This window comes from Polistes dominula, unplaced genomic scaffold (assembly GCF_049000335.1).
Source record: "Polistes dominula isolate Pdom_NZ unplaced genomic scaffold, Pdom_raw_medaka contig_74, whole genome shotgun sequence".
Lineage (NCBI taxonomy): Eukaryota > Metazoa > Arthropoda > Insecta > Hymenoptera > Vespidae > Polistes > Polistes dominula.
The window spans coordinates 1,382,593-1,396,729 of record NW_028300953.1 but is presented as its reverse complement, the minus strand read 5'-3'; the positions used below and the strand labels follow the sequence as shown (position 1 = coordinate 1,396,729).

Here is a 14,137-nt window from a genome sequence, read left to right as displayed (position 1 = left end):
TATAACTGTATAATATATTGTATATATAACTAAATATTGTATATATAACTATAACTGTATAATAACTATTGACAACCGCCCCCCCCACCCCCTCCCCCTACCAAACTTCACTTAACAAATTTATTTGCAAATTAAATTTAATTTAAAATTTATTATATTTGTTTAATAAATATATATATAAAAAAAATGTATATAATTTAAAAAAAAAAAGAAAAGAAAAATAGGAAAATAGATTGTTGAATTGGTCCTTGCACTATTAAGAAGAAACACTTAACCTCTCCTCCCCTTTCCTATGACTACTTTACTCAAATAAATGACTCTTACAATTAACGTATTGACAATACAATTTTGTAATATGACAATGTGACATTAAAAAAATAGACAATAAAAATAGTATATATATATATATATTATAGTAAAATAAATAAATAATTATTGTTCTTTTTAAAAATAATTTATAAAGCTTTTCTTTCGGAAGATAAATTCGTATTGGAAAAGAAGCTTCAGATTCGTACGCGCATAGTTGTCGCACCTGGTTTTATCGTATCGTGTTCTGGATTTACGTACCTGTATACTTGTTAGATAGCGAAAAAAAAGGTTTTCCAACGTTGAAAACACCCTCCTCGTTTTTACTACATTTAAATTAATCTCCGAACGTTAATTGCATGCACAAACGTCATTGAGAATAATGACACGCAGCTCACAATGCAATAACAAGCATTGGAAATATTTGAAATAATTTAAAGCAGTAGTCGAACAAGGTTGTTGAAAGATCAGAAAATGTGGATGGCGTTCCGATGGCTCCTACTCCTAAACCTTTTTAAACAAAAAAAAATATTCTAACACGTTTTTAATCCGATCAAATCGAAAAATAATTTTTTATTTATTCTATCAATGATTTATAGATAAAACAAGAGGACGCATATCACATAATAGAAGAAGAAAAAAACAAAATAAGAGTGAGAGAGATAAAGAACAGCGTTATAATAAATAAGCGAGCCGGTGTTAACGTCAATACGATCCGCACCTTAGCAGCCCCGCGGCCATCACTGATCGTTCGCGTTTGGCCGGCGATACCCGACCGCCACGCCGCGCCACGCAACTCCGAGTACTTCCGACTGTTACCGACAATCACCGATTATTTCCGAGCTTAAGCGCCCTCTCCTTGAACCGCGGAACGAGAGGAATCGGAGCTATCGAAGTAACCCGCGTAATTTGAATTTAATAAATTCAACCTTCTTATATTATTAATTATATTATGTATGATTTTTATTTATAAATATTAATATTATTAATTAATTAATATTTTCATGCATTAATAAGAAAATCTTCTTTTGTATACTCTGATAATTTAAAATCTTATTCCTGACATTTTTATATTATTTTTATGTATTGCATTTAAAGTATTTTACCATCATTAAATACTGACCTTTTCTTGATTATAATAATCTATAATCCTTCAGTTAGAATAAACGTAAATTGCAGTAAAATATTGTGAAACAAACTATATTACGCCAAATATTACATTTCTGTCTATACTATATCCTTGCAATATATAACTCGAGTTAAAATTGGGACAGGAAAACATTTCTTAACTAAAGTCATTTCTGAATTTACAATAATTTCATGAAAAAGTATATTATAAGAAAAACGAAGAAGAGAAATTTAGAAAAAGAAAAAAATCAGATCGATGACACGAACATAATAGAATACGTAACAATGAATGAACGCATAACAAAGGTGTATAACTTGTTCAAGAAAACAATGCACCGAAATTTGTTATTCCACCTATTCTGAATGAATATTTATTAATGAAGAAATTGTAAAATTCGCACAAGAAATAGTAACTCTACTGTCCAAGTCAATAGAAGTCACTTTTCTAAAATATGAATTGTGAAAGGCATGAAAAACGGTGCAATCCACCCCCTTACATTTTACTGCAGTAACTCTGATTTTGGCACGGTTCTCTTTAATTATTTGGCACGTTAATTTTCGTGTCCAATTTGCCTATCATTCAACGAAGCATATCGTTAATGTAAAACCCTAACGCCTTGCTTGCGATAATAATCTAATTTACATACGAAGAGTGATTCTGTAATCTTGTCATTAAGAGAGTGAACAGAAAATCCAAAGACAAACCCTGACGCAAGTAAAGTGGCAAATTGTCTAATTGTTTCGTTATTAGTTAGGTGATACGAAGTGCCAGGGGTTTGGCACGGTGGAAAAGCAATCTCTGTGCCGACCTAGTTTTCCGTGACTGGAAAATGCACGAACGATGATGAATCGTTCTCAAAGTGCTCCAACTGTTCGAGGAGAAGAGGGAAACGATATATTTTTACCGTACCGCATGCCAGGTAACGTGTCGCGCCTTGTAATCGTTTGCAGGGGCAGACTGCGTGGGCAGTGAACTAAGAATGCTATGCTAATGCGCTGGCTAGAGGATTGTACACAGACTCGTTAGACTGTATTTTGCGGTTAACGAAATAACTTTAAAAGCGACGCGACGCAACGCATACACACAGGGAATGAGAAGGTAAATAGATAGATAGAAAAAGAGAAAGAGAGAGAGAGAGAGATACTAACACACATACACAAACATAAGAATCGCCCTCGTCACCTAACGACGCGTGGAGAAGACGACGCAAGTTACATATGCCACTTATAACATATTTCATTTTTCCTCGCGGCGACTCTATTTTTGAGTATGAAAATCCTCGACCACGGCTCTTTCTAGCTGTTTCACCAGACGCGGAGGAAGTCTTACATATAACGTGCCACGGAAGAGCCCTAGTCTCTTCAGGTCTCATCGATCGTCCGTCGTGCAAAGATAAACGTCATCATGGTAAGGATCTTCAATCCTATTTCTCTACCTCTGCCTCCACATTCATTTCTTCCTCTTTCTCTAATAACTGAAAAGAAAGAAACACTGTTCATCAATACATTCCAATAAGGTGTTAATACGTGTGTTTGATTTACCAATTAATTAAAGGAGGAAGACGAACAAAAAACTGCAGTAATGCGCAAAGCATTCCAAATGTTTGACACAACGAAGAGTGGTTTCATCGACACCCTCAAAATATCAACGATATTGAACACCATGGGTCAACTCTTCGACGATGGTGAATTGAACGCCATTATTGAAGAAAATGATCCCGAAGGTACAGGCAAGGTGAACTTTGATGGTTTCTGCAAGATCGCTGGACGATTTCTTGAAGAGGAAGATGCTGAGGCGATGCAGGAAGAACTCAAGGAAGCTTTCAGGTTGTACGACAGGGAAGGAAATGGTTATATCACAACGGCAACCCTGAAAGAAATTTTAGCTGCGTTAGATGACAAATTGACTAGTTCCGATCTTGATGGAATTATTGCTGAAATTGATACTGACGGTTCTGGAACTGTGGACTTTGATGGTACGATATTATTTCGGATTTTAAAATGTTCTCGAAGTAATATGTTCTTTATAAAACTAGTCATACACACACACACACACACATTTCTATTGGTGTATTATTATTTACAGAGTTCATGGAAATGATGACTGGCGAGTAAAGAGAAGAAGAGAATTGATTTCATAAATGACAATTAACTCATGTCCTAAAAACATCAGAAAGGACCAATGCTTATGATATCTATTGAAGAGTAATTAAATCTAAATCAGCATTCGTTATAATATATTAGCGTAATTTCTTAATAAAATAATTCTTTGTTTAGAATAAAATAGAAATATGTTTTTTCAATATCCTAAAATGTGTAGATAGTTTGAAATATCAAGAACTGATATGTTTTTATAACAATTTATTTATTGCACTTTCTTTATAGTAATCATTCCTTTTTTATCATTTTCAAATTAAGAGGTACACACAGTCATACAAAAACAGACACCACACGCACACGTTTCAGTAATGCGTGTTATTTTTAAGTGTGACATAGATCAAATTCAAAATCGCTCCGTATATTACACTAGTCGTAAGAATTTGGTGACGTTTTTACTGGCTGATCGAATTTGTAGGTTGACCATTGTGGTAAACGCGAACATCTTTTACGTAAATGTTGGGGACAGCAAGAGCACCAGGAGTAAGAGGTCGCTCTAATGGGTAACCATAGGGTTTCTCATCAAGGGAAATGGCACCGCCAATAATGTCGGAGATATCTTGGTTCTGGTAGTAGTTGTTGACTTGTTGTTGTTGTTGCTGTTGTTGCTCTTGTTGTTCCTGAGTTTGGGCATAAGCTTGGTAGATGCCTTGGTATCCACCGGCGTGAGTCTGACCGCTACTGTATTGTTGTACTTGTTGGCCTTGTTGTCCTTGTTGGCCTTGGTGTCCTTGTTGTCCTTGTTGTCCTTGTTGTCCTTGTTGTCCTTGTTGTCCTTGTTGTCCTTGTTGGCCTTGTTGTCCATGGTAACCATATTGTTGTCCTGCGTTAACATGTTGGTAAGCCCTGCCACCATATACTCCTCCTTGTACTCCTCCCTGTACACCTCCTTGTACTCCTCCTTGTACTCCTGCTTGGACTCCTCCTTGTATTGATCCTTGTACTCCTTCGAATACTCCACGGAAACCTTGTGCGGCTCTTTGGACACCTTGTACTCCTTGTTGAACACCTTGTACTCCTACTTGTGGGCCACCTTGTACTCCAGTTTGGTATACTCCGTGAATGCCATAAGGTCCAATTTGGATACCTCCTTGAATGCCAACTTGTTGTGTAGCCTGTTCGGTTTGGTAAGCTTGTGCTTGGGATTGTGCTGGGTGTTTCGTGTAAAGACTTCCTTGTTCGGTAGCGACAGCTGGAAAGAAGAAATGTTTTATGCGATCAACTTTATTCAGTAGCGAAGATTTTGTTCTTTGAGCTACTGATATAACACCTTCGATTAAATCTTCAAGGTTGCCTTGGTCAGGCACAACTTCTACGGTTTGTTGTTTAGATTGTTGTTCATATTGGTGGTATTCATTAGGTCCAACGATTTGGTATTCTTGTTGGTAGTTCTGGTATTTTTGTGGAATAACTGGATTGTTGCTTGGCTGAGGTTGTCCTTGTACGGAAATCACTACGAGAAGTTGGAGTGGTAGACCGTAGTAGGTACCTTTGGGAAGAGATAGCCTAGCAGGGAAGCCATAGATGTTTTGTGGCTGTAAGAAAATACAAGGGTTCGTTACAATCTAGCTTTTTCATTTGTGATAATTCATTCTTAAGATAAATCATTACTTTGGTAATGTAGAATGGATGTTGGGAGTTCAAAGCAGCGTTGACACCATCTTGGATATCCTGAACGGATGGGTAGTCATGGCTTTGTCCTGGAGCTTGTTGAGAGTTCCTGACAATAACATTCTGGCCTTGTTTAACTGTAAATCAAATTATAATTGAATTAAATCTTGTCTTCTTCATCAAAAATAATGCTTCAAGATTTCATACGTACGATCTTGAACAAACTGGTCGAGTTCAACGAATAATTCTCTGGATTCAGAAATGCTTATTGGTTGGCCTTCGTAGTCGTATTTTGGTCCAAGGTAAACGCGAACAACGGCGTTAGGAATGTGTTTCTCACTGTTAACATTGATGTGGTAAGTGTAAGGATGGTGGTCTAATCTCATAAGTTTAGCCAGGATTTGTGGTCCTTCTTGTTGTCCTTGTTGTCCTTGTTGTTGTCCTTGTTGTTGTCCTTGTTGTTGTCCTTGTTGTTGTACTTGCTGTTGTCCTTGTTGTCCTTGTTGTTGTCCTTGTTGTTGTCCTTGCTGTTGACCATGATGTTGACCATGATGTTGTCCTTGTTGTTGTCCTTGTTGAGAACCGTGTCCCATTGCCTGGGTAAGGTTAACGTAGTACTCGCTGAAGAAAGTTGTCAATGGAGTAACAGAAACATCTTCGATGGTAACACCAGGAACCAAGAGGTGGTTGTATTGGTAGGCTGGCAAGGATTGTTGGTATCTGTTGTAGAGGTTGATTACTTTCTTGAGGAGTTGATAGAAGGCAGGGTCACGAACAGATGTCTCGGGGAGTTCCAAAACGGCTGGGGTGTAATCGTAGATGTTTTGAACCTGGGGAGCGTTGCCAAGGAGTTGGCTAGCTGCTGCTTGAAGGTTGCCATAGTATCTATTTAAGAGAACAAAAATGTAATCATTTCCCTAATAGAAAATCAATTGAATAAGAGGTTATAAACAAACCTTGGGTTGACACTTCTGCCAGTTCCTTGGATAAGATCAGCAAGAATGCTTAAACCTTGTGGTTGGTAAAGAGAAAGCAAAGCACCTTGTGCGGTTTGAACATATCCAGAGTCAATAGCTTGAACGAGTCTCTGTTCCAATGTCCTCACGGCCTGGCTCAATTCCTCTTGTTCCTGGTTTTGTTCTTGGAGATTCAAGGTTTCTGGACGGTTAGGGAATGGGAGACCATTGAGGTGTTGAAGATGGGATTCCAATGGAGCATGTACGGTAACGTAATCAACTTCATCAATTGGGCTAAGTCCGTTGGAAAGGCGGTTCAATTGGTAACGGGCCAAAAGTTGCTTTTGGAGGTAAGAGGATTTAGCTCCTTTACCATTTGGAGAATCTTGTTCAGACGATTGGTACACTTGAGATCCTAATGGATTGTACTGCTGTTGTTGGTGTTGATGATGTTGTTGCTGTTGGTGTGTGTATTGCTGTTGTTGTTGTTGTTGTTGGCCTTGTTGTTGCTGCTGTTAGAAAAAACATTTTATGAATCAATTTGAAATATAGAAAATTTGTACAATTTTATAAACAAATATATTTACCAATTGCAGATTGTTGTTAGCTAGGTCAACATAGGCATGGTAGGTTTGAAGTCCAATGTCGTTGGTGAAGTAAGAAAGTTGTTCTTCTCCATGAGGCAAGTAGGTGGTTTGGTTAACAGGGATAACAACATCATTGTTTAAGCCATGAGAAATTTGTGCTTTCTGGATGACTTGAGAGTTGAAGTAGTACGAGGGTAAGATTTCATATGGTGGTGGTAAAATAACACCTTGGGTGTCTTGGCGTTGTAAAATGGCAGCAGTAAAGGCCTATGTTTTTTATTGAAATGAAACATCTCATTAAATAATTTCACATAATTGTACAATGAACATTAAAAAGTGAGATATATCATACCTGGAAGAATTGTCCTTCGTTAACCTTAACACGAGCATAAGCGGCAGTATTCAAGAAAATTTGATAGTTCAGGGCACCCAATAAGATCTTTTGAAGAATAGCTGCTTCTTTGCGCAATTGGCTGATGTGATTGGAGAAAGCAGTACCTCTGGGTTGAACCAAACCAGCTTTAACGACACTACCGTAATACTTAACGATTACAGGGTTTTCGTATTTGTCAGCATTGGCAACAATATCGTAAGTATGTGCGATGTGATTTAATTGTGGGTTTGGAATTGTGTCCTGAGTGATTTGGGATAGAAGATCAACAACGTCCTGCTGCTTCTGCAAGAGTTCTTGATTTGCTAGAATTAAATAACAATTATTAAAGTACCATGTTCAACTTGCTTTTTGATGATTTGAATAAACAGTGAACATGTTAAGTGAATTTAGATGAACCATTAGGTCTATTAGCATTGGTATGCTTATGGGATAATATGAATATGGTGACAACAATTGTAGAAAATAAGTAAATAGTAAAAATAATAGAAAAACTTACCAGCATGCTGCTTTTGTTGCGGAGCTATAGCCGCTCCGAGGGCCACGAGAGTCAATAGAATGAATGTGTACCGCATTATGTCTGATACAAGATTGCGTATGCTTAGGATGGGATTATGCACCTCTTTTATACCAAAGACATATCAGAAAATACCCATAATCAGTGACCTGGTGGTCATGCTATATTATGACCTAATGTCCCCCGCGATTTCATTATCAATTCGCGAGATATCAACCCTCCGTTACATTTTATGAAACGTGTCTGACCCTTAAGCTGTTTGAAGGTTAACATATGATAATTATATTATTCCATTATCCCCTTATTAAATCCGGCTTGGTGTTGTATCATTTTTGATTAATATTACAGCTGGTTACAATTACCACGAATAAAATTATTTCATTTAACAATAAGTTACTTCAATGTTTAATTATTAGTAGAAGATATTCTTCATTGTATTTAATTTATTATTAATTTATAATAATATATATTATTGAGTTTTATTATTAATAATTATAATAATTTGTCAATAATAATTATAATATTAATAATAATTTATATATTAATATTAAAGCTTAATTTAATATATTGTACGAATTATTTATTATTATTATTATTATTATCAGTGAAATATTTGTAGTTTATTATTACTTATAATTACAAAAATTTATTAATAATAATAATAATAATAATAATTTAAATTTGAATATTAAATCATGATTCAACAAATTGTACGAATTATTTATTAATATTAATATTATTATTATTATTATTATTATTATTATCAACGAAATAATTTTAATTTATAATTTATATCCAAAGTTTATAAATTAAATAATTTAAATAAATATTTTTCAATCTTATTAAATATTAAAAATAATATTAAATTATATTCACAAGAAATCCAAAAACATTTTTAGAAATATTTGAAATAGGTTATGTTTTCAAACAATTGTGAATGAAGATAAGTAAGAAAAAGAATATTTTGTAATCTATTAATAATAAATAATTTTTTTAATGAATAATAATATATTAATAATTAAATATTAAAATTTGTATAAATGTGTATTTTAAAAATGCATGACGTAATCTTTATATTTAATGTGAATCAATTGTCTTATCGAAACGTTTTAATTTATCATTAACGAGTATAACATGAAAATATCATAAAATATTTTGAAATATTTTTTTATCTGAATTTGTTCACATGCAAGGATAATGAATACTGATAAAAACATTCAAACGAACTTTCAGGTGATTATTCGTCAGGGTTATCACCTTATTTTGCTATTCTATTGACAAAATACATTTTAATGTAAAAATTACAGCAGTTAATAATTGATATGAAAATTATTTCAAGAGTATTTTATTTATTTAAAAAAAAAAAAACAGTTCTAACAAAAAATATATTTATGAATTTGTTTGAAATTTCTAAAAATTGATTATTATTAAAAAATAAATAATAATTATTTATTTATATTCATATTTATATTTGTTAGGATAATGTTAACATGTTTTCAGAAATTATCAGAAAATATACATAAATATATTTATTAATATGAAATTATATTAATTATTATATATATTAATAACAGAGATAATCATGACTGTTAGTTAATAAACAAATAATTTGCAATAAAATAATATTGCGATTATAAATTGAGATATAAACTATTCTATCTTTTAAGTTGGATGAAACTGCACAGAGTGTGCAAAATTTGATTAAAATCGGTTCAATAGTTTAGGAGTCCATTGCGGACAAACAACGTGACACGTAATTTATGTAAATTAAGATTATTATATTTATTATTCTATTTTATTATTTTATTATTATATTTATTTTTTATTCTATTTTATTATTATATACCTATTAATATTTACCTATTTATATATTTATAAAATAATAATAAAATTATATATTTATAACAATTTTTATTTTAATAAATATTTTATAAATTTAAATATATATATAATAATTATAAAAATATTATATAATAAAATAAATAATTATGATATAATTATTAATTACATTATTTTATAATAAATATAATTAATAATATAAATAATTTATTATATAATAAAATCAATATTAAAATATACATATGTATATATATATATTTTTAGATTTACAACAGAAACCATACATTTTAACTTAATTTGCATTAATGCAACCCTAAACTCTGACATAACCTTAATTCATACCTTAAGGGACACTTGCAAATTGTTTTTCTCATATTCAATATTTTTCTTTCCACAAAATTACATCATCAATCAAACTCAAATACTTAAAAAATTTATTTTATTTATTTCGTTTAATTAATAATTTACTAATTTATGAAATAAATGCATTAATTTGAATTTGATTTGAATATTTCCTTGAAATGCAACGTCACAATTACTGTCTTTTATTTTTTTTTTTATTCTTTGTTGTCAATTTATTTACATAATATATAATTTGGATTTAATTTACAACATTAATTAAATATTGCGTAAGATTCTTCTCGTGTTTTTTATTTATTTTTTTTTTTTAATTATAAATATATAAATGAACAAAACTCCATTTTGCAGATAAATATTTTCAATGTGAAGAAACAAAGGATATATCATTTTATTTTGCTACGTAATAATAATTATATAATCAACTTTAATCGCAATTGTTCAATCTCTTAATCGCATTAATAATTTATAAGTCACGTGATATGAAATCAAATTGATCATTTTATAAAAATAGTAATAAACGATAAACAAGATACGTTATCTGAAAGATTTTCTTACGCCTATCGTTAGAAATAAAAAATATATATATATTAACATTAAATATAAAAAAAAAAAAACAAATCGATAAGACTGGAAGAAGAAAAAGAAAAAGAAGAAGAAGAAGGAGAAAAAAAAATATTGAAAAATAAAAATTGGTTACATAATTTGTTCTTTTTTTCTTTTTGTTTCTTTCTTATGCCAAGCAAAATCTTTTTCATATATCATTCTCATTAATTTATGTAACAGTAAAAAAAAAAAAATCAAAAAAACCAAGCAAACATATGCCATAACCTTAAAAAAACATAACACATAATTATAATTTGTATTTTATAAAACGTATGTATATGTAATTTAATATGTAATACATATTAAATATATATATATATATTATTAAAATTCATTTTTTTTATTTATTACATTTAATAATTAATGTAATTATTTATATTTTTCCATCAAATTGTTGACCCATTCGACGTATGCCTTTTTAGCATCTTCCTTTGAAAGACCTTTCTTGTCATTCCAAGATTGCCATTTTGCTTTTCCTTTTAGGTCGAACATTCCTGGTTTTTCTATTATTTATAACAATTTTTCATTAAATACAAAATATTATAGAATATTGTTTATTGAAATAAATAAATTAATTAAACTCGTATAACACAAAATACATCGTACAACGCACATTTTAAATCAAATGTAAAAAAAAGTATTGAAAATGTAACCAAAAAAAAAAAAAAAGATTGACCTCGATTGTAATAAATAAATTGTTGTATTTGTTATTAAAAAAAAAAAAATAAAAACAAGATTGTATTGCATAAGAAAAATGATAAAACATTGCTGTGTTTCTTACAAATTGTTTAAATGTGTTTGTAATTCATGTTTGCAATGTATAATCATGCAATGTGCGAAATATTATTTTCACGTTATACGAAATTAATTAATAACAATTATTTAAACATTTTTAAATTATTTAAAAAAAAAAAAAACGAAACTTACGTGTATTACAATCACCTATCGTAGCTTGTTTAAATAAAGCATAAAGTTCCAAAAGTTCTTCATCGGTGGGACGTTTCGTAAGAGTTTTTACAGCTTCCTCAGCAGTTTTGAATTGCTGTATACAATTTCGTAATTAACAACACAAATATTTCTCATAATAAAAAAAATAAACAAAAAAATTTTAAACTTGAAGAAGAGCAAGCGAATTTAATTAAAAATATATTTCTTTTTTTAGGTTATGTTTGGAATTGCTGTATAAATTTTAATAATTAAAAAAAAACAAATCAAAATTTCTCAAAATAAAAAACAAAAACTTTAAACTTGAAACAAAAAGTAATCGAATTTGTAGAGAAAAATATATATTTTTGTTTTTAGGTTATAATTCGAATTACTGTATAAAATTTAATAATTAAAAAAGAAACAAAATTTCTCCTAATAAAAAACAAAAACTTTAAACTCGAAACAAAAAGTAATCGAATTTGTAGATAAAAATATATATTTTTGTTTTTAGGTTATAATTAGAATTACTGTATAAAATTTAATAATTAAAAAAAATATATATTTTTGTTTTTAAATTATAATTCGAATTACTGTATAAAATTTACTAATTAATCAAACAAAATTTCTAATAATAAAAAAATAAAAAAAAAAACACTTTAAATTATAATAAATATATTGAATAAAAATATATTTCCTTTTTTTTTAAGGTTATGCTTCGAATTACTGTATAAAATTTACTAATTAATCAAACAAAATTTCTAATAATAAAAAATAAAAAAAAACACTTTAAATTATAATAAATATATGGAATAAAAATATATTTCCTTTTTTTTAAGGTTATGCTTCGAATTACTGTATAAAATTTACTAATTAATCAAAGAAAATTTCTAATAATAAAAAAAAAACTTTAAACTCGAAACAAAAAGTAATCGAATTTTTATCAAAAATATATTTCTTTTTAGTTTTTAGGTTATAAACCTAAATTGTTTAGTTGAATTTATTTACAATTTGAAATTGATTCATAAAAGGTTGTTGTTTTTTTTTATATTTACAGTAATTTTCATAAATAATATTCTAATGACGAGTATGTTTACTCTTAGTTTTGAAGTTTAATTAAAAATTATCCGTTAGTAAATCAAAATTAAAATACATACATTATACATACATATACATTGATTGTATATAAATTCTCGGAAATGTAAATTCATGAAATGATATTCAATCTAAATGTATCTATTTTAATAATTTAATTAACATACAGACGTGTTTACATATATGCTCACTGATTTTCATTATAATTAAAATCACTGTAATTGTGTTTTACTAAATAAATATTTAATTTACTCTCTCTCTCTCTCTCTCTCTCTCTCTCTCTTTCACGTTTACATAAATTGTCTTGTTAAACGAATAAAAAGAAAAAAGAAATGAAAAAGTGAAAAATGAAAGGAAGAATACAAAAAATCATATTAATATAAAAATCTCGTGTATGTGGATAAACAATTTTGAAGAAAAAAAAAGTAATGACAAATTTTTACAGAAAAAAAAAAGAAAACATATAAATAATATTAAACAGATAAATGAAAAATAAAAAGAAAGAAAGAAAGAAAGAACAAAAAAATGAAAATGTATAACGAAAATAAATGTGTATATAGGTAATCAATTTTACAGAAAAAAAAATTTGACAAATTTTTACAGAAAAGCCAAATATAAATAATATTAAATAGATAAATAGAAGACAAGAAGAAATAAAGAAAGTAAAATTTACAAAGAAAATAAATGTGTATATAGGTAATCAATTTTACAGAAAAAAAAAATTGACAAATTTTTACAGAAAAGCCAAATATAAATAATATTAAATAGATAAATAGAAGACAAGAAGAAATAAAGAAAGTAAAATTTATAAAGAAAATAAATGTGTATATAGGTAATCAATTTTACAGAAAAAAAAAATTTGACAAATTTTTACAGAAAAGCAAAATATAAATAATATTAAATAGATAAATACAAGACAAGAAGAAATAAGGAAAGAAAAAAAAAAAGGAAAATTTATAAAGAAAAACAATGTTTATATTGGTAATCAATTTTGAAAAAAAAAAGAAAGAAAAAGAAAAAAAGATGAGAAAATGTAATATGACAAATTTTTACAAAATAATATACAGCAACAAGATAAAAAAAAAAAAAAAAAAAAGAAAAGAATGATAGAAGGAAAGAAAGAAAGAAAAAAAATAAGAGTAAAATTGAAAGATTTACCTCGTCGAGAGACATCTTTGAAAGTGTACTAACTGTTCGCCAGTTCGATGATAACTGACGGTTTATAATACGTAAGATTCCCACCTTTACCCTTGTTAAATAAAACATTCATTATTAAAGCGAACTTGACGATGACAAGGCTACAAATAATATTAATGTCATATTTACAATTCTAGAATAAATAATTAGAAGATAAAAAAAAATATAAAAAAAAATAAAAAAAATATACAAAAAAATAAAAAAGCGAATATTTAAAAATAATTAGAATATTTCATTATATTATATTATATCGTATTACTAAAAAAAAAAATTAAAAAAAAATAAAAGCAAATATTTTAAAAATTAAAATTCTAAAAAAAAAATAAAAAAAAGTAATAAAAAAGCGAATATTTAAAAATAATTAGAATATTTCATTATATTATATTATATCGTATTACTAAAAAGAAAAAATAAAAAACAAAAAAAATAAAAGCAAATATTTTAAAAGTTAAAATTCTAAAAAAAA

General features: G+C 28.7%; 4 protein-coding genes across 10 annotated transcripts in view; 1 reads left to right on the top strand and 3 right to left on the bottom strand.

Annotated features, from left to right (window-relative positions):
• LOC107064404 (dystrobrevin beta) overlaps positions 1 to 1,124 on the bottom strand; it is a 28,264-nt gene extending 27,140 nt beyond the window's left edge. For 2 of the 7 annotated variants that reach the window (XM_089172487.1, XM_089172489.1), the window contains exon 1: positions 568 to 1,079. The gene's annotated coding sequence lies outside the window, so the exon portion shown is untranslated. Of the gene's footprint in view, positions 1 to 567 lie in introns of all 7 variants that reach the window. The other 5 variants (XM_089172488.1, XM_089172493.1, XM_089172492.1 and 2 more) reach the window with 5 other exon arrangements.
• A 1,591-nt stretch (positions 1,125 to 2,715) lies between these two features.
• Positions 2,716 to 3,724, top strand: TpnC25D (Troponin C at 25D). The gene is made up of 3 exons (XM_015317076.2): positions 2,716 to 2,842; positions 2,990 to 3,410; positions 3,521 to 3,724. Exons 1-3 carry the CDS (start codon positions 2,840 to 2,842, stop codon positions 3,547 to 3,549), a joined length of 453 nt encoding a protein of 150 aa, XP_015172562.1. The 5' UTR covers positions 2,716 to 2,839; the 3' UTR covers positions 3,550 to 3,724.
• On the bottom strand, positions 3,520 to 8,005 carry Hex110 (hexamerin 110). The gene is made up of 8 exons (XM_089172486.1): positions 7,636 to 8,005; positions 7,098 to 7,441; positions 6,746 to 7,012; positions 6,159 to 6,670; positions 5,414 to 6,087; positions 5,203 to 5,339; positions 4,862 to 5,126; positions 3,520 to 4,783 (listed from the first exon to the last, which is right to left on the bottom strand). Exons 1-8 carry the CDS (start codon positions 7,709 to 7,711, stop codon positions 3,987 to 3,989), a joined length of 3,072 nt encoding a protein of 1,023 aa, XP_089028612.1. The 5' UTR covers positions 7,712 to 8,005; the 3' UTR covers positions 3,520 to 3,986.
• A 2,536-nt stretch (positions 8,006 to 10,541) lies between these two features.
• On the bottom strand, positions 10,542 to 13,723 carry LOC107064412 (acyl-CoA-binding protein homolog). The gene is made up of 3 exons (XM_015317077.2): positions 13,633 to 13,723; positions 11,383 to 11,497; positions 10,542 to 10,958 (listed from the first exon to the last, which is right to left on the bottom strand). Exons 1-3 carry the CDS (start codon positions 13,645 to 13,647, stop codon positions 10,825 to 10,827), a joined length of 264 nt encoding a protein of 87 aa, XP_015172563.1. The 5' UTR covers positions 13,648 to 13,723; the 3' UTR covers positions 10,542 to 10,824.
• Between the last annotated feature and the right edge of the window lie 414 nt (positions 13,724 to 14,137).